The 21,097-nt window shown below is 44.5% G+C and overlaps 1 protein-coding gene across 4 annotated transcripts in view; it reads right to left on the bottom strand.

Annotated features, from left to right (window-relative positions):
* Nucleotides 1-21,097, bottom strand: part of ZNF335 (zinc finger protein 335) — a 67,285-nt gene that overhangs the window by 7,285 nt on the left and 38,903 nt on the right. For all 4 annotated transcript variants that reach the window (XM_069952154.1, XM_069952151.1, XM_069952155.1 and 1 more), the window contains exons 11-24: nt 20,743-20,761; nt 19,573-19,689; nt 19,391-19,467; nt 8,525-8,685; nt 7,856-8,079; nt 6,717-6,819; nt 6,493-6,584; nt 5,353-5,612; nt 4,737-4,836; nt 4,486-4,662; nt 4,232-4,374; nt 3,970-4,049; nt 3,287-3,357; nt 599-676 (exon numbers count right to left, since the gene is read on the bottom strand). In XM_069952154.1, coding sequence (XP_069808255.1) covers nt 599-676; nt 3,287-3,357; nt 3,970-4,049; nt 4,232-4,374; nt 4,486-4,662; nt 4,737-4,836; nt 5,353-5,612; nt 6,493-6,584; nt 6,717-6,819; nt 7,856-8,079; nt 8,525-8,685; nt 19,391-19,467; nt 19,573-19,689; nt 20,743-20,761 — 1,702 coding nt within the window. The remainder of the gene's footprint in view (nt 1-598; nt 677-3,286; nt 3,358-3,969; nt 4,050-4,231; nt 4,375-4,485; nt 4,663-4,736; nt 4,837-5,352; nt 5,613-6,492; nt 6,585-6,716; nt 6,820-7,855; nt 8,080-8,524; nt 8,686-19,390; nt 19,468-19,572; nt 19,690-20,742; nt 20,762-21,097) is intronic.

Genomic DNA, 21,097 nt, shown 5'->3' with positions numbered 1-21,097 from the left:
TACATAGGGGACAGTGGCTACATGGGGAGGGGGCAATGTCTACAAGGGAAGGGAGCTCAATACCTCACTACTAGGAGACAATAGCTACATGGGGGAGAGGGCTTCCTAACAGGGAGCTGTGGCTACATGGGGGGGGGCTTACTATCAGGAGACAATGACTACATGGGGGGCTTACTATCAGGGGACATGGACTACATGGGAGGGCTTACTATCAGGAGACATGGACTACATGGGGGCTTACTATAAGGAGACAATGACAATAGCGCTATGTCACTATGTGGTGAAGCTGCGATGAGATTTGTTCCTTATATAATGGTAATAGGTGATGCGGCTATGGCGGCGTGGTTTTGGGGTTGTGGCGATAGGCGGCATGGTACATTGCTGTGAATGTCCTTCTTTCCTCCCAGCAAAAGTTGGTAGGCATGCCAATGTGTCTCATAAGTTTTCTGAAACTGCAAATTCAATCTGTTAAATAGCAGCAGTAAAGAATATTGCAAGTGAGAGACAGGGCATGCGGTTAGGGACCACTCCGATCTACATAGCGCGTCCTCTCTTCAGATGGTTTGTCCTGTAATAAAACCTGCTGTAGAGAAATCACCTGATTATCCGCCGTTACGAGCTGCTGTAGGGTCTGTCCGTCTGCGGTTGTGATTTCCTGAATGTACGCTGTATCCTCCTGAAGAAGGCAGACCAAAATAAAAGCTAAAACTCAGAACAAGTCAGGCTGTTTTCAGATGAATGTAATACGGCCATATTGTTATGCCGGCCTGAGTACAGGTCTAATGACTCGGATTGAGTGCATCATAGGGATCGATGATGCTTTCAGTTTGGGTCATTAGACCCACAGAAGAGGAACATGGACAGAAAAACACAACTATAATACTCTTATAACTGTGTTATTACGGTAGTGGTCATATATATTTACACACATATATAAGTGGTCTGCCCAGAGGGTATCCAGCCACTGTTAATTCAGCAAGAACAATCTGACAAGGAGAAGGAACTAAGATGTGCATGCATGACCGATAGCAGCCTCGCTGTACAGACAGTGGGGGCGCTAGATGCCCTTTAATGAGCATCTATACTATGTAGGCAATGGAGGATTTTGCAGAGTGCTGTAATCCGTGTAAGACATGCTAGGAGAAGTGTGGGAAGACCTAAGGAGCCGAGATCGAAGGGGACAGAGACGTCATTGTCCTACGTACAAAGCTTCTTGTATCTTCAATAAATGTCTCTTTTAGATTAAATGTCTTTTTTATATTACATGGCTGGATACTTTTCTGACCTCGTATATATCCCCCTTCTCTCTAAATATCAATGCTATTAAATTTACTTCCAAAGGCAACCAGTTAATGGCCATTAAGGAAAAGACTATAAAATATACACAGTGGTACCTTGGTTTAAGAGTAACTTGGATTGACAGCGCTTTGCAAGAAGAGCTCACAGTTTTTCAAAATTGCGACTTGGTGTAAGAGCATTACTTTGATGTAAGAGCTCCCTGTACTGGGTGGGAGCGGGAGTGGGGGAGGGGCATGGTCTGCATAGCGTGGTCTACAGCACTGTACTCTGACCCAGGAAGTCTCCCTTACCTTCCAAATCATAGTAGATCCAGTTCAGGCTGGGGCTTACATCAGGGGACAGGACGGTGGAGTTAATCTCTCCATAGCTGTAACCCCTCTCTCCCAGACAGAGTACTGCTATACTGTGCTCATCCTATACCCTGCTCATTCCTTCATGCTCCCTTTAGTGTCTATCATCCGTTGTGTTTCCCATACTCTCCATTCCTGCTATAATGTGCCTGTACTTACACTCAGCTATACACACTGCTGCTATAATGTGCCTGTACTCACACTCAGCTATACACACTTCTGCTATAATGTGCCTGTACTCACACTCAGCTATACACACTGCTGCTATAATGTGCCTGTACTCACACTCAGCTATACACACTGCTGCTATAATGTGCCTGTACTCACACTCAGCTATACACACTGCTGCTATAATGTGCCTGTACTCACACTCAGCTATACACACTGCTGCTATAATGTGCCTGTACTCACACTCAGCTATACACACTGCTGCTATAATGTGCCTGTACTCACACTCAGCTATACACACTGCTGCTATAATGTGCCTGTACTCACACTCAGCTATACACACTGCTGCTATAATGTGCCTGTACTCACACTCAGCTATACACACTGCTGCTATAATGTGCCTGTACTTACACTCAGCTATACCCACTGCTGCTATAATGTGCCTGCACTCACACTCAGCTATACACACTGCTGCTATAATGTGCCTGTACTTACACTCAGCTATACACACTGCTGCTATAATGTGCCTGCACTTACACTCAGCTATACACACTGCTGCTATAATGTGCCTGTACTCACACTCAGCTATACACACTGCTGCTATAATGTGCCTGTACTTACACTCAGCTATACACACTGCTGCTATAATGTGCCTGCACTCACACTCAGCTATACACACTGCTGCTATAATGTGCCTGTACTTACACTCAGCTATACACACTGCTGCTATAATGTGCCTGCACTTACACTCAGCTATACACACTGCTGCTTTAATGTGCCTGCACTTACACTCAGCTATACACACTGCTGCTATAATGTGCCTGTACTCACACTCAGCTATACACACTGCTGCTATAATGTGCCTGTACTTACACTCAGCTATACACACTGCTGCTATAATGTGCCTGTACTCACACTCAGCTATACACACTGCTGCTATAATGTGCCTGTACTCACACTCAGCTATACACACTGCTGCTATAATGTGCCTGTACTCACACTCAGCTATACACACTGCTGCTATAATGTGCCTGTACTTACACTCAGCTATACCCACTGCTGCTATAATGTGCCTGCACTCACACTCAGCTATACACACTGCTGCTTTAATGTGCCTGCACTTACACTCAGCCATTCAGGTTTATGCACTTACTATACATTATACTCCACATGCTGATTGCTATACTGTACAGTATGTAAGATCACATATTCAGCTGTTTCTAGATGTTTGTTTTATCTGTTCAACATTATTCAGAATAAAAAAATGTTTTTGGGGTGTGGAATCAGTGATTTTTTATGGGAAAATGTGCTTTGGTGTAAGAGTGGATTTGGATTACAAGCACGGTCCTGGAATGAATTATGCTCGTAATCCAAGGCACCACTGTACCAGCTTTTTGCAAACACTAATATACTGCATATATATATATTATAGAAAGTATTTCATCATAAAGCATTATGCCCATTCTGACCTGGTTGCTCACAGTTTCCTCCTGAGCCAAGAATATGTGCTCCTCATCCAGACCTGGGACAGACGTCAGTTCTGAAGAAAAAATGACAAATGAGGCTGACAACACAGGAATCATTTAAAAGGAACATTTTGTTTTCTCATAAATATGATACTTAAAGGGGTACTCCAGAGAATAAAATTTGTTTCTAAATCAACTGTTATTAGAGTTATAAATTACTTCTATTAAGTACTTATCAGCTGCTGTATGTCCTGCAGGAAGTGGTGTATTCTCTCCAGTCTAACACAGTGGTATCTACTGCCATCTCAGTCTGAGACAGGAATTGTCTAGAGTAGTAGCAAATCCCTTTAGAAAACCTCTCCTGCTCTGGACAGTTTCTGACATGGACAGAGGTGGCAGCAGAGAGCACTGTGTCAGACTGGAAAGAATACACAACTTCCTGCAGGACATACAGCAGCTGATAAGTACTGGAAGACTTGAGATTTTGAAACAGAATCTGTATAACTAAGTACTACCCCTTTAATAGTACAGGGGTTGTCTGTTATTAAAGGTTATCTGGTTGTGTCTGCTATTACAGATCAGCCCTATCAACCTGAAGGAGGAGGAGATCTAACTTAATACCAAACATTTCTGGAAGATCTTGTAGATCCTCCCCTGCTTAGCCATACTCTTGCCCTTACACTTACCTGTTCGCTGTGGCTGCTCTACATTTGCTCCAGTGTGAAGTCTTTCAATATGGAACTTTAGGTGAGCTTTCCTATTAAATCTGGAAGAAAATAGAAATACTTGTCTGAATGGAGCTCAGGGGCTTTCAGTGTATGGTAGCAGAAATGTGCTGGTCACTCCGGGATACCATACTAAACACAGTTGTGCCATAAGGATAGAGCGGAAAGGGGGGTAAGTATATAAAAACAAACAGAGATGACGTTATAGAGCCGGCATCCCTACCGCTGTCCACACAAGTGACATGAATGAGGCCTGTGGTTGGTGTGTGTCATTGCATGTCTGCTTAGATCTTTCTTATTCCTGGAGGCAAAACTGCATTGGTTGCAGCGGTGAGGTCGAAGATCAGAGTGAAGAGTCATGTGTTCCTAGCAGGAAACAAAATCCAAGAAAAGTCAGCGGAATACAAACATAACAAAAAAAAAAAAAAAAGGAACAGATGGCTGCAGGGTGGGGGGCTGAGAGTGCTGAGGTCTTACCCTGATGGCGTCCCATGTTTCAGCAAAGAAATTCCCACAGTCTGGACATCTGAAGCCGCTGCCCCCTTCTATGTGGGCTCTCTTGTGGCTCTCCATTTCTGCCCGTCCCCAGAAGGAGGAATTACAAATTTTACAGGAAAACTTTTTTGTTGTGGGCGCAGGCTGATTGGAGGCAACCTGATGGAATAGGCGGGTTATTAGGATACTGATACAGGATGTTATCTATTAGTGACTGGGTGCGGGGTTCTCACTTGTGGTGGTTGCGGCTTGTTCAGGAGCTGTACAGCGCTCTTGTCCTTTCCACTTTCAGCCAGCATCGTATGAGGAGATCTAGGGGGCACATCATTCTCACTAAAACCACAAGAATAATGCCTGTTACCATTCATACCTGAACATATTCCCGTGGAATACATATTTAAGGGGGTACTTTTTCTATCAAATCAACTAGTTTCAGAAAGTTATATAGATTTGTAATTTACTTCTATTTAAAAATCTCAAGTCTTCCCATACTTATCAGCTGCTGTATGTCCTGCAGGAAATGTTGTTTGCTTTTCAGGCTGACACAGGGCTCTCTGCCGCCACCTCTGTCCATGTCTGGAACTGTCCAGAGCAGGAGAGGTTTTCTATGGAATTTATCACTGCTCTGGACAGTTCCTGTCCCAGACAGAGGTGGCAGCAGAGAGCACTGTGTCAGAATGAAGAAAAAAAAACACCACATTTTCTGCAGGACATACAGCAGCTGATAAGTAGTAGAAGACTTGAGATTTTTAAATAGAAGTAAATTACAAATCTATATAACTTTTCTGAAACCAGTTGATTTGAAAGAAAAATATTTTCGCTGGATAACCCCTTTAACCTCTGCTATACCTGCACAATGGAGCCTGCATGTTGTCTGCATTTATGAGGCTGTATTCAGCAGTGGTGAAAGCTGTATTGATGGTGATTTGCTGGACGGTACCCTCGTAGCCTGTCTCTGGCATGCCAGTCTCTTCATAACCGGCCTCTTGCACTTCTGCAACTTGTCTTTCATCCATATGTAAAGTTAGAACCTGAGCCATGTGTTGCTCCTGAGATGATGCTACCGGCTCTTGACCGTCAATACACGGTGCAGACTTTACCACCGCCACCTGCAGAAATGAGACAGGAGACCAATTTGGACCATTATCTACTATGTCTTCTAATGCACAGACTATGTGATGGTGTTCGGCACCTTCTATGCCAGGGGTACTCAACAACTTTTAGTGAAAGTTCACTTACCGGGGTCTATTGTCAGGTGAAGGTCCGAGCTGAACATCATTAGTAAATGTGTTGCTGTCCCCAAGAAGTATATAGCCCCCCTGTTGCTCCCCCAGTAGTATATAGACCCCCGCTTTGTGGTCCCCAGTAGTATATAGCCCCCGTGCGCTTCCCCAGTAGTATAAACCCCCCCGTGCGCTCCCCCAGTAGTATATAGACCCCCGCTTTGTGCTCCTCAGTAGTATATAGCCCCCCTGTGTGTTCCCCCAGTAGTATATAGTCCCCTGTGCTTCCCCAGTAGTATATAGCACCCCTGCTGTGTGCTCCCCAGTTATATAGCCCCCCTGTGCTCCCCCTCCCATATAGCATATAACATAAAAAACAAACACTTATACTCACCTGGGTCCAGGCGTCTCCTCTTCTCTTCCCCCTGCAGCGGTCACAAGAGGCCGCTCTTCCCTTTTCCTGGCGTCAGTGCTCCAGTGACGTCACTCGAGCGCCGAAACCAGGAAGAGGTCACAAGAATGACTGACAGGGGGGGAGCCGATGGCTGCCACTTTGTCAGTGCTGCTCCTGCACGGTAACTATGAGCGCCCGTTACAAGCACTCATAGTTAGTGTGCAGAGGGAAGCAGCGCAGATCAGTAGACAAGTATACTGAGCTGAAGCAGGGGTCTGGACAGCTGGCCTCCACAGTCCGTGTTCGGACCACGGTCCACCAGTTGAGGACCCCTGTTCTATGCAGTTTTACGTGATGTGTTTGTTAATATACCTGTAATGGTCCTCCAGCACCATCTCTTTGGTTGCTCATGTTCAAAAGCAGATCTAAAGCTGCTTGTGTTGCAAGTTCATCACCTTCTCCACCTACGATAAAAAGAAGAAGTGATAGATGGATTTCTGCCTCCCGCTCTTAAAACACCACCTTACAATTACCAAGGAAATGGCATTCTTTTTTTTTAACCCATGCATCAACACCGTAAGATCTCCAAGTCTCACCTTGTTCATATATGATAGTGGCAGCTTCTAGTGTATTTTGTGTTTGCCCTCCTTCCTGGGTTGGTTGGTGAAGCATGTGGTAGGTAAGGCCTCGGGGTGGATTCTGTATGAAGATATGAAAATACCCAATAAATACCCACCTCCTACCATCAATTTTACATGGTTTTATCAGATTTATTAGAATTGTCAGAGTTCCACTGTCTCCTATAAGATAGAAATCCCCACTAAAAAGGTATGAGAAAGGGAAAAATTTAATTAACTGGTGCCAAAAAAATGATACAAATTTATAAATTATGGGGGAGATTATGGGCAGGATGGGAGCAGATCAGTGCGCTGGGGTACCCTCCAGTGCTCCAGACGGCCTTTCTACATGCCAGATTAAACTTGCCTAACCTGCTGATAATTTCCCTTTAAAAGGGGAACCTAACAGTAATTAAAGGTATTGCAGTATGGGCCAAATATATATGTAGTCCTAAGGCAGACAACTATACTTACCTTCCCCTGGTTACCTGCTGGTCCTGCTGCAGCTCCTGTTCATCTGCTTCCAGTCCACAACGGCTCATCTGTGCCGAGTGCTCTGACCCAGACCTGCTCACTAAGACAGCACTACGGACAGTGATTGGCTGAGCAGGCAGGCCCTGCTTAAAATACTCGCCTAAGAAGCAGGCAGATGAGAGATGAGAGGTGTGGGAATTGAAGATGAACAGAAGCTGCAGTGGGACCAGGGGAAGGTGAGTATAACTTTTTTTTTTCTTTTTCACAGCCTCTGAACTGAATTGTTTGCCCCACACTGGAATACCTCTTTAATCTGTAAAGTTCAGCTCTATAAACTTTTTAGGAAGTCCATAGTAACAGTAGCCAACAACTGATTCAATGGAGCTGTGCAAATCTATATTCACACCACTCGGCCGAAACTTGATGACATTGGCATGAGCGCAGAAATACAGCAGAGATGCCAAGCATTACATATATAATAGTGAGTCTGCTGAGCAATCAATCTCACCCTGCTCCGGGCACTCAATATAATCAGAATGGACCTGAAAATACTGAAACAGAGACACAGTCTACACGTTTTAGAATTATATTGCTGCACTCAGACATACACAGACACATAAGAAAGTGTGCGGCAATTCACTCACTTCTTGTGTTGATGGAGTCTGGACCACTGGCTGCTCATTCTGTTGTTTAAGCTGTTCAATCTGTTGCGGTGAAAAAAAGGGACGCCGTCGACTTGGCGCTTCCTCTGGGTGGCGCTGTACCCACTCTTGATATAGTTGCGTGTGCCGACATTTAATATGTAACCGCAGGTTCTTCTTGTGCTTGGTGGTGAAGTGACAATAGTCACAGGCAAAGGGCTTCCCAGCTGACAACATAAATGAAGATCATCACCATTCATGGCCCATCCAAACACCTAAGGAGTGTTCTCTTAAAGGGAACCCGTGACCATGAAAATGCTTCCTAAGCTATAGGCATCATGTTATAGAGCAGAAGGAACTGAGCGGATTGATGTATATCTTTATGGGAAAAAATTCAGTATACCTTGTAATTTATTGATTGGAATCTCTGATGTTTCCTTGCTAAAGAGTCCTGTCCATTGTGTGACACCGCCCACTGGACTCCTTATCACAGAATGAGCAAGAATTTCAATTAAAAAGTTATAAGTTATACTGAATCTTTACCTATAAAGATATATATCAATCCGCTCAGCTCCTCCTGCTCTATAACATGATGGTGATAGATTAGATAGCGTTATCTTAGTGACAGTTTCCCTTTAATATCGGCCATGCTAATAAGTTATAAAATGTTACCTAAATGTTTGGTTGCCTGGTGAGTGAGCAGGAAGTCTTGTCGGAAGGTATGATATTTACATTGATTGCATTTAAAGGGCTTGTCATTCATATGAGTGAGCTGGTGATTTAGGAGCTGCTTCCGGTCATCACACATGTACTCACAAAATTCGCATTTATACCTGAACCAACAGAAGATAAGGAAGAAAATTCGCATTTATAAAAGAACCAACAGAAGATAAGGAAAACACTGCCGGAAAATGTCATTTTCCTTAGACAACAATAAAAATTCTGCTTCTAGGTCATAACAAATTGCAAGGAGGTACAACCCCTTGCAGGAATTATGGAGCCACCATGGGTGTGGGTTTTACACCTCAGTTCCATTTAAATGTATGGAGCTGAACTGTAATACCACACACAGCCTGAGAACAAGGGTGGCACTGTTTTTACAAAAAAAATAAAAAATTCTAATCCAGTATAACCCCTTTAAATGTGTAGTGCAGCAAAAAAAAAAAAAACTTTCAAATCAACTGGTGCCAGAAAGTGAGAGATTTGTAATTTACTTTTATTAATAAATCTCAAGTCTTCCAGTACTTATTAGCTGCTGTATGTCCTGCAGGAAGTGGTGGATTCTTTCCAGTCTGACACAGTGCTCTCTGCTGCCACCTCTGTCCATGTCAGGAACTGTCCAGAGCAGGTTTTCTATGGGGATTTACTGCTGCTCTGTAGAGGTAGCAGCAGAGAGCAATGTGTCAGACTGGAAAGAATACACCACTTCCTGAAGGACAAACAGCAGCTGATAAGTACTGGAATATTTGAGATTTTTTAATAGAAGTAAATTACAAATCTCTAACACTTTGTGGCACAAGTTGATTTGAAAAAAAAATAAAATAAAACAATTGTGAACTAGCACTTTACTACACAAGCTCCCATCTGTACAAAAATAACAGAGCTCGTCCACGACTATAAAGAGAGATCTGTAAAACACTTGAACTCACCAAAAACACAGAAACAAAGAGATCAATACAATATAAAACCAAACAAAACAAATGCATAAACAGCCGGTGAAATATGGTCAATATATATTAAGAATAACCGAATCCAAGGTCATGTGCACATGAGGAAGATTTCACAATAATCGGAAAAATCTACGGCCGGGAGACAGGAAATCAATGCATTTAATATAAGGGAATATTTAGAGGCTGATCCATTTAATTATAAAGTAGTTAATGATCCATTTAAAGGAACGACCGCTTTTCAAAAATCACATTAAATAAGCTATAGCAAAACACGCAATCAATAGACGTGACCTTGTGGTTACACCCGCTCCAAAGTAAAAAAAAAACAAAACACCAGAATAACTAAGAGGAAGAATAATGAGGTTTCCGAAGGCGGGCAAAAGAGATTAAAGCTGTGAAAGGAATCAGATAAAAACATAATAAACAAATAATAAAATAAACAAATAATAAATAATAATAAAACATATAATAATAATAATAATAATAATAATAATAATAATATGGGAATAACCCTTTAAGACTCAGTTCACATTTATGCAAGGACTCCATCTGGAGTTTCTGTTGCAGACTCCTTCAAATTTCACTTAAAAATAGCACTGCCCGCGTCACAAGAACCCATTATAAGTGGGGTCCATCTGGTGCCAATGGTTAACAGCTGCGAAATGGATGCAGCTATGCGACACGGTTTCTGTTCTTAACATGTTCCACGATGCAAGTGTGAACACAACCTAACAGAATGTGAGAAAGACAAATAGGAGGATAAACAGAATGAGAGCGAGAGAGAGATGATAGATAGGAGATAGATAGATAGATAGATAGATAGATAGATAGATAGATAGATAGGAGATAGATAGATAGATAGATAGATAGGAAAGAGATAGATAGATAGATAGATAGATAGATAGATAGGAGATAGATAGATAGATAGATAGATAGATATTAAGCTCTTCTGATGAGGAATGCTTTGTATCAGGGGCGTAGCTAATGTCTCTTGGGCCCTGGTGCAAGAGGTCAACTTGGGCCCCCCCCCCCCCCCCCCCTTTCTCGATGCTATTGGTAGATATATATCTCAAGACTGATATTACCAATAATACCAGTATACAGGAAATATTATCACCGTACATATTACCGCCATACTGTTACTAAACAAATCCTGTTTACTGAGACCCATATTACCAGTACACAAGGGGAAATATTACTGCCACACCACAACCATCACCACCATATTGTTACTGACCAAACCCAGTATACTAAATCCAATAAAACACAGTACCAGATAACAACAAATAATACCACCACATACTGACTAACACCACTGCTGCTACTGACTAATACCACCACATACTGACTAACACCACTGCTGCTACTGACTAATACCACCACATACTGACTAACACCACCACTGCTACTGAATATAATCCTCTGTACATAGACCAATATCACCTCATCCAGTCATATAGAGGTGGATGCAGCTCCACACAGGCTCTATACACCATATACATTACAGTGCAGTTATATCAAGTGACTCACAGGGGACGTCTTCTCTGATCGGAGTTCTTCCCTTTTCATCTTCTTCTCCATCTGCCCTGGGCCATTATGAGAACGTCTGAGCCACGAATCCACAGAATCTGCCAGACAGACATATTAGTCTCCTCACACTGACACCATCCTCATCTCTAAACACACTGCACATCTGTATTGGCCCCTTTACACCCTCATTTAGTAGCTAGCCCTGACACTATGTGATCCCCTTATAGTACATATCCCCCTCTGTGCATGCCCTATTGTATACACCCCCCATGTAGTCCACCTTATAGATGGCCCCCCAATGTTTCCCCCTTATAGATGCCCCCCCATGTTATCCCCCATATAGATGCCCCCCATGTTATCCCCCATATAGATGGCCCCCCATTTTATCCCCCCCATGTTGTCCCCTCCTCCTGCCCCTTCATCACCATACTACTACCCCTTTCATCCTCCTGCCCTCCATCATCATACCACTACACCCTTCATCATCCTCTTGTTCCTTCATCATCATACCACTACACCCCCCATCATCCTCTTGTTCCATCATCATCATACCACTACACCCCTCATCATCCTGTTGTTCCATCATAATCATACCACTACACCCCCATCATCTTTTGTTTCATCATCATACCACTACACCCCCATCATCCTCTTGTTCCATCATCATCATACCACTACACCCCCCATCATCCTCTTGTTCCATCATCATCATACCACTACACCCCCATCATCCTCTTGTTTCATCATACCACTACACCCCCATCATCCTCTTGTTTCATCATCATACCACTACACCCCCCATCATCCTCTTGTTTCATCATCATACCACTACCCCCCCATCATCCTCTTGTTCCATCATCATCATACCACTACACCCCCCATCATCCTCTTGTTCCATCATCATCATACCACTACACCCCCCATCATCCTCTTGTTCCATCATCATCATCATACCACTACACCCTCCATCATCCTCTTGTTTCATCATCATACTACTACACCCCCATCATCCTCTTGTTTCATCATCATCATACCACTACACCCCCATCATCCTCTTGTTTCATCATCATACCACTACACCCCTCATCATCATACCACTACACCCCTCATCATCCTCTTGTTCCATGATCATACCACTACACCCCCATCATCATACCACTACACCCCTCATCATCCTCTTGTTCCATGATCATACAACTACACCCCCATGATCATACCACTACACCCCCATCATCTTCTTGTTCCAGCATCATACAACTACACCCCCATCATCCTCTTGTTTCATCATCATACCACTACACCCCCATCATCCTCCTTTTCCATCCTCATCATACCACTACACCCCCATCATCCTCCTTTTCCATCCTCATCATACCACTACACCCCCATCATCCTCCTTTTCCATCCTCATCATACCACTACACCCCCCATCATCCTCTTGTTCCACCACCATACCACTACACCCCCCATCATCCTCTTGTTCCACCACCATACCACTACACCCCCCATCATCCTCTTGTTCCATCATCATCACACCACTACACCCCCATCATCCTCTTGTTCCACCATCATACCACTATACCCCCCATCATCCTCTTGTTCCATCATCATCATCATACCACTACACCCCCATCATGTCCTTTAAAACAAAAAAATCTTTACTCACCTGAATGGTTCCTCTTGTCTTCTAGTCACGCGCGCTGGCGGGCTTCTCGCGGCGGGGGCGGGGCTTCCGGCGGAGGGGGCGGAGCTTCGCGGGACCTGTCTTTTTGCCTACCTGATGCTCCCAGCCCCGCACGTCAGCCGGCCCCGTCCCAGCCGCCTCTTGTGATCGCAGGCAAAAACTTGCTTGCGGTCACAAGAGGGAGTGGGAGGGGAGCAGTGCAGTGGCAAGGGGGGGCCTCGCGGGCCCCCCCTTGGTAGCGGCCCGGTCGCGGCGGCGACCGCCGCGACCGTGGTAGCTACGCCACTGCAAGCAGCTTCGGGGACACAGCAAGGTGGCATGGGGGGCCCAGCCGGGCCCCCCTGGCTGGCGGGCCGGGTCGCAACTGCGACCGTTGCGACCCCTGTAGCTACGCCACTGCTTTGTATTTCCCAACATGTTCCTCTCTTCGTACAGAAGACTAGGTCTCGCTGACCTTCACAATGAGACAGACTTGGACCGTGAAGATGACTTTAGCATGACATTCTAGTCTGGCCAAAGTACACGCTCACAAGCTGCCGTTCTGTGAACACTTCTAAGGATTTGTTCCTACAACCAAAACTGAAGTCAACAGGATAAACAAAATAGCAACTTATACTTAAAGGGGTTGTCCAGCAAAAATCTTTTTCTTTCCAATCAACTGTACACAGTGCTCTCTGCTGACATCTCTGGCCGAGACAGGAACTGTCTAGAGCGGGAGAGGTTTTCTATGGGGATTCATAGAAAACCAAGACAGAGTTCCTGTCTTGGCCAGAGATTTCAGCAGAGAGCACTGTGTCAGACTGAAAATAAAACAACATTTCCTGCAGGACATACAGCAGCTGATAAGTACAAAAAGACTTAATATTTTTAAATAGAAGTAAATTACAAATCTATACAACTTTCTGACACCAGTTAATCTGAAAGAAAAAGATTTTCACTGGATAACCCCTTTAGGGTACAAACTCACTGGGCTGATCGGCAGCGAGTTCCTCGCTGCAAATTTGCAGTGAAACCCGCTGCGGATCCCTGCCCTGTACAGTCTATGGGCAGACAAACTCACAGCAGGATGTACATCCCGCTGCGAGTTTGTCAGCAGCCCGCCACATTAATACCACCGCCCCCCCCCCCCCCCCCCCCCCGCTGGCTGGAGCATATACATCACCGGGTCCCTGCTCCGGGTTGCTTCGGGGCTCCCGATGTCTTCACATCCCGCTCGGCCAATCAGTGCGCTGCGGCGGGGCTGGGAACCCCCGAAGAAAGCCGGAACGTGGAGAAGGTGAAGTATACGCTCCAGCGCCCGGGGGTTAATGTGGCGGGCTGCTGACACTCGCAGCGGGATATGCATCCTGCTGCGAGTTTGTCTGCCCATAGAGTCTAGTGAGTTTGTACCCTAAAAGTGATTTTGCGGATATTTAAAGCAAGTATGTCACCTCCTGACCGCGGTCCGTTTTTCAAACTGTGGCCTGGTTCCCATGTACAGGTCATCCCTGAGGAAGCCGCTAGGCGGCGGAACGCGTGGGGTGACCTTTTGCCTATCTGACCCGCTTCATTTTTGGACTGTACATGTTGACAGGTTTCACTTTTCTGCCTTATGTCCATACTTATAATTCTTCCTGATTTGATATGTCATAGGGACTTTGTTTAGGCAGCTTGGTTCAGGATTTATATGGTCCAGGGGTCAGTGTGGTTGTTAGACCTTGCTGGTACGCCGGCAGGTCTCATGTTGACATTTTAAGTGTTTTTAATGTAGGGTAGTGTTTGGGGTTTGTCTCCCTTATTGCTATACCCCTGCATAACTTATTGTATTTTCTGTACTTTTGATATTGTCATAATAAAGTATTTCTGTGATGTGCTACCTTTTGTGCATATGCTTTTGTTTTCTGTGACAGTTATTGGTTCCCATGTACGTCGCCGTTCTATCCAGCGGTACCGAGCCGTGCTGAAGCACTGGAGGTCGGCCGGCCCGCCCCCAGTGGGAGGAAATTCCCTCCCCTCTAGGACGCGGCTCCATTGATTCTAATGGAGCCCCGTCATAGAGGGGAGGGGATTCCCTCCCACTGGGGGCGGACCGGCCGACCTGGGGGTACATCCTCTTTTAAATTGCTTGTTACTTGGGTTGCAAAGTCCTTAGTGGTCCGGCATTTCTGACATTCAGGTTTGGGTTCAAACACAGCAAAAGCAGCTTTCTTACAGGGGTACTTCCAGTACTTATCAGCTACTATATGTCCTGCAGGAAGTGGTGTATTCTTTCCAGTCTGACACAGTGCTCTATGCTGACACTTGCTTCATTGTGTGCTGTGTGAAGTTCTGATGCGGGTGCGTGCTGATGCGTCCGAATCAGAACACTAGGGCCGGAAAGATCATCCGGACGGTACTTAAGTACCGGCCAGAATGATCTTTGCACGGAGCGGCCAGTCTCTCACCTAGTGTGCACATAGCCTCAATCTGAAAACTGTTGATTTGAAAGAAAAATATTTTTGCTGGAGTTCCCCTTTAAGAATGAGAAGAAGATACGTGCGCAAAGAATAAAAGGGACAATTCCAAGGGAGCGCTGAACCTTTCATCTCAACCTGTGTGTACTCTAGTGGAAAGATCTGTCAGAGAAATGCTATATACGCCACTCACCACTAAGAAAAGTGCTACCAAAGCCATAGATTGAAATTTCCCCTTAAAGGACAACTCCCATGAAAAACTTTTTCCCAGTAATTGAAGCACATTACAAAGTTATATAACACTGTAATATACTTCAATCACCTGTCTGTCCTCCTTCCCTGTCTTTTCCCCCCTCAACCCCCCACCAGGAAGTGTAAGAAACTCCTTCATACCTAATTACTGTCGTCACCAGGCTGCTCTCTCAGCTCCTTCTAGTGAAGATGAGTCATCAGCAGGAGGGCTGGTCTAGGTCCTGTTACACCAGCCTCCCCCTCCCCTGTCTGGTCAGGTGACTAGGCTTGCTCAGCTCCCATTGGCTGAGCAACTGTAAGCCATCTGACATTCTGCAACTCAATAATGACTTGTGACTGACTCCCGGCACATAACCAGCTACAGGACCCCCTCCCCCATACTCCCTCCTGCTGCTGAGTGGACTCAGTGAGTGAGTGATGTCACTTGCTTATCTTTCTCCTCACTCCCGGCATGTCAGCTACACAGACGTCTTATCTCTCCCCTGCTGCCCTGACCTAATCCTGCAGAATGTACACTACAGTGAGGTGACAGTATGTGTGTGCAGCTTCAGTGTGTGTATAGCAGCCTGACTGAAGAGAGCCAGAGAGGGGGTCATGTGTAGTGTATGATGGGAGTTGTAGTGAATGGAGGGGCAGGCACTTGCTGTGTCACAGCAGGGGGCTGGCTTGTCACAGCCAAGTGCATCATGGGAAGCTGAAACCAGGAAGCAAGGAAGAAATGAAGAACAAGACTAGAAATCAGAAGGTACACAGACAGTGGGAAATTCAAACAGTGACAGCTCAGGAGGGATGATAAGTGTATAAACTATGTTTCTGATTGGTTTTTGTTTTTTTTCCTTAGCGCGGGAGTTGTCCTTTAATATCATTAAAAGTGACAGCCGGAATGCCAGATGTCGACTTATTTTTCATACACACTAATGGACAAAAAAAAAAGAAAAATAATAATGCAGCCAGGAGGAAAAGTTGTATTGCTACAAACCTCAGCAAGCAGGTAGGTCTTAGGGTTCTTTTACACGGGACGATGATCGGAAATCAGGAAAGCTCACTGTGAATACACATCCCGTGTAAAAGAGTGTATATTTGGTGCACTGGGCGCAGATGTACGCCTTTTAGTGAATCCAGCAGGGGAAAGGGGTGGGGCCTAATTTAAACTGGGTATAATGATACACAGTAGTGGACTATAATAGGTCCGTTTCAGGCGGTAGCCCGGGGCCCATGGCCACCCAGAAAGACTTGCTTTTTTACTGCAATTTTGCACAAATCAGGGCATCATGACATTACCTATCCCGTACTATGCCCACCACGCTAGTGCTGCCATAGTTACAGTGGGATGGGGGGACCCAGGTTTGGTGAACAGCCCAGGGCCTATGGTAAAGTTAACCCGCCCCTGATGATGCATGAGACCGGTCAGGAGAGATCTGATCGGTGATGTAATCAGGTAGTTCACAGGAAGCCAGGTACACAGAAGAGACTGTCTACAAGTTATACCATAAACTGAATGTCCCGATATGCCACATTGGTATATATCTGACATATTCCATACAATATAAAGCTTTTTTTCTTACATGGAATTGGTGTACACCTGGTCTTCTTCTATGCATCAAGTTGGGACAGTGATTTGGCCTAATTTTGAGCAGTCAGTATGAGGCAACAATCCTTTACCCCTCTAAATCACCTTAAACAATTTGATCTTCATGCCTACTGTTTTCCTGGCATGACTAAACGTCAGAGACTACGTGGGTGCACAGAAACTACCCCCGTATTTTTCTTCCTTCTTTTACCTCTACATGATGTCTCGATATGTTGCAACATCCGAATGTGCACAATTTGACGGGAATGTGGTGCGATGTCCCTGCACGCCCTGGGACTTTTCTATAAATGATGTTGGACCTCATCCCAACAAACAAGCAGTGTATTCCTGCTTTGTTTACGTCTACCATTAGCTATGAATCATTTTATTTTGTCTCCTCACTTTTTATTATAACTTTCACGTTGACACTCATTGAATAACATTACTGTGTATTGAAGAAAAAAAGAGAAAAAAAAAACCCTAACGTTAATTTAGTGGTGCTAGACTGGAGGTCACTACCTGCAGCAGACCAGGCTACAGTAATGAAATGTATTGCTGCAGCTGAGCTGGGATGAAATAAATGGCACTGCAGGGATACTGGAGGAAAAAATACAAAGTGCTTCAGTAAGGGACATCAAAATAATCTATACTTATTATTAAAGAAAAAAATAAAAGGTCTGTAGTAATACACATTAACACTAACTATGTGAAAACAGCAGCTTTCCTGTATCATTGTCACCCTTTTTAGCCTATTTCTTCACCTCTCTGCTGCTCTGGTCTCTTCATATTCTGTGAGTGGGCCCCAGTGTGATCATGTGACTAGAAAGCTGCTGTATTTCTCAGGACTGTGTTGCAGTCTAGGCCTTGTTACTACAGATGACTTCTCCTGTCTCCTTCCAATGAACTGTATACAAAGTAGTGCCTCACACACAGCTCCAGAGAGCTCACCAATACATAGTGCTATAGGAGCTAATTTTTACTCCTCTATCTCCACCATTTTATCCTCCCTATTTACTCCTCGTGCTTCATATGCTTCCTGTAAGCACTTCTATAGGCTTGTATATGTAGCCTATGTATATGTAGCCTAAGAGAGAGAACAATGGCACAACACATAGTTCCTCTATCACAAAGAGACTGATGCAATGCTATGAATTTGTTTCCTCTCCCTTAACATAGACAGGTTTATGGAGGTACATGATATAATAAGGTATCAATGCACCTTGTAAGAAGGCAGAAAGCCAGCTAAGGAACCTATAGGTCCACTAGGTGGTGGACACAGAAATCAGCAGAACAAGGTACAGCAGGGGGCGCTACCACTGACATCACTGTAAGATATCTTATAACAGAAACAGAATTTTTAATTAATTGCTGTAAGTAAAACTGATGTATTCTTGCACGTGTACAACAGAACTTTCCCTGACTTCCGGATGAGCAGTAGCAAGTAAGCATAAAAATATTTTTAGTTCTAGAACTAATGTGTAATTGTATGATCTGGGATTTAGACTGATCATGAGGCGGAGTGGATAAACTGAGCTGTTCATAAGACCAAATGTGCTTAGCCATCCTGTATCTCTCCAGCTGTTGTTGACGATCTGCTGTCTATTGTACGGCACATTCAGGAAACCAAGAGTGAGATGTCTGTGTGTAGCTGGGGCCATATTATAGTAAGTGAGTAAACTGAACAGCCTTCTATTCTGCAGGCAGCATGTTATAGAGCAGGAGGTGCTGAGCAGAATGATATATAGTGTTATGGCAAAACTTTCAGGATAACTTATCATTTATTCATTTACACCGAAACAGTCAAGTAGGTGGCGGACACTAACTAAAAGTTCTCTATAACTGCCAGTCATTGAGTAGGATCACCCACTTGACTCCTTAGCCCAGAACAGAGATTTATTTTAAAGTGATACTGTAGCGCCAGGCACTGCCACCAAACCCCCTGTACCCGTCGTTACTTTTCTCAATCCATGCCTGTTTTTACTTCTTTTATTTCGCCATTGCAGGGTGGCGCAGTGTCAAAGGGGCGGGGCCTAGGCCTGCCGAAGATGAATATCCAGCCCAGGGAGGGGGAGAGGCGCTGCAGGCCTCGGGCATCCCCCTCCCTAGGCTGGATATTCAACTTCGGCAGGCCTAGGCCCCGCCCCTCTGACGCCGCACCGCCCTCCACCACTGGAATAAAAGTTGCCCCAGGAAACAGATAGACCCTCAAACCAAGCACGGATTGAGAAAATCTAACAAAGAGGGGTTTGGGGGTGGTGTCCGGCGATACAGTATTGCTTTAATAAAGTTGTCCTAGAACTATATCTCGATCTGCTCAGCTCCTCTTGCTCTATAACATGGTGTCTCCAGACTGAATTGCATTCTCAATGCGACAGGTTTCCTTTACATCAGATAAGTTACCTGTTTTCTTCCACACAGTGCAGATGAGTCAAAAGATGATTCTTAAATGTATATCTCTTTTTAAAGGCTTTTCCACACTGCAAAAAGAAAGAACATGTCATGAGAATTAATGTAATAAATGGAAAAAAAAAATTAAATACAAAATAAACAAATAAAAAATAAAATAGTACTGGGTGACGCACCTTATCACACATGTGGGGTTTCTCAGTGCTGTGCGTCTTCATGTGCTGAGTCAGTCGTTTTTGCATGGTGTACACCCGACTACACACCGGGCAGGGGTAGGTGATGTTCTTTGCAATCTGTAGAGTCAGAACGGAAAAATGAAGATAGAACTTCAGGCAGAATATTAAAATTCAATAATGACTGCAGATGGTACCATACACTTCAGATATCTTGCTCAACCAATAGCAATCTCACCAGCATGCTCATGTTAACCGAGCATGTGTGTTTCTTACATGGAGAGAGGGGGGCGGGGTAAACCGCTGCCAATGTGCTATGGCAGCTGTTGAGGGCGACCACATAATAGATAGTCAGCTAGTACTGTCAATATTGGTAGGTTTATGGTTAGCTTAACCATCATCATCAAAAACACTGGCTCTAAAGGCGCAAACAGGATCGGTCACTGCTTGGGCTTACAAAGGGAAACATTTACAGCTAAACATTGTGTTCCCTCCATGACACAGACAAAGATGTGAGCCTAGGCTCCATATTAGGGGGCAGGTGACTATGCAGAAAATGGGTCACTGTCACTTTAAAAAAACTTTTTGACATAACAGTGTGACTATTACAAGTGTGACAACTTTCGTTCAGTCGGAGTCTGGCTGTTCAATCCCCCGCTGATTGCTAGATAGAACAGGGTGTGGCAGTCACCTGGCTTACTTTAAGTCTATCAACCCCCCCCCCCCCCCCCCCCCCCCCAAGCAAGATGGAAAGAGCAGCCAAAAAAGCACTTCTCCCGACTCATTGTAGCAATTGTGAAGGTCGCTGAGACCATTCAAAACTTTTACCATGTCTCTATGGCAGCCTAGCTCTCTCCCTGCACTGTGTCTACGGCATAGGACACCAGTTTTATTATCGCAATGTGCTTAGAGGCCGATATGTTCAGGTTCGGGGTAGAAATATGCTTGAAAATACTCTAGTAAATGAGGAATCTTTGGCCCTCCAGCTGCTGCAAAACTACAATTCCCATAATGCCCGGGCAGTCAGAGCCCTGGATTTGGTGTCCAAGCATGATGTGAATTGTAGTTTTGCAGCATTTGGAGGGACAGATATCTAGTCTAGTTGTATGAAGGAGCGTTAGGAGACGGCAAAATTACTGTAACCCATAGGAACATTGACTTTATTTTACTTACATTTAAACATTTCTTATTTCTGGAAAAAAAACAAAACAAAACAAAAAGACAGGTTATTAAAGGATAACAGGTCTTATACTTCTCAAGGACTAAGATACATAACATATTTGTGAAGTATTTGTTCTTCCAAGAAGCCTTCTCTTCCTGTCTGATACAACTCAGTCTTAATGATTACAAATGACCTTGTTTCTAAGCCGCAAAAATCTGCTGAGCCAGTGGGAAAAAATTATTTTGGATGAAATATTGTCATCCCTTAAGAGCGGCAACGACTGAAACCATACATGTAAATGGCAATTGTCGGATACAACAGAGATTTCTTCTCCGCACAAGTAAATAGATGCAAAGTGTAGAGGTC

This window comes from Dendropsophus ebraccatus, chromosome 14, assembly GCF_027789765.1.
Source record: "Dendropsophus ebraccatus isolate aDenEbr1 chromosome 14, aDenEbr1.pat, whole genome shotgun sequence".
NCBI lineage: Eukaryota > Metazoa > Chordata > Amphibia > Anura > Hylidae > Dendropsophus > Dendropsophus ebraccatus.
Note: the sequence above shows the minus strand (reverse complement) of the source record. Positions and strands in the feature narration are given on the sequence as shown.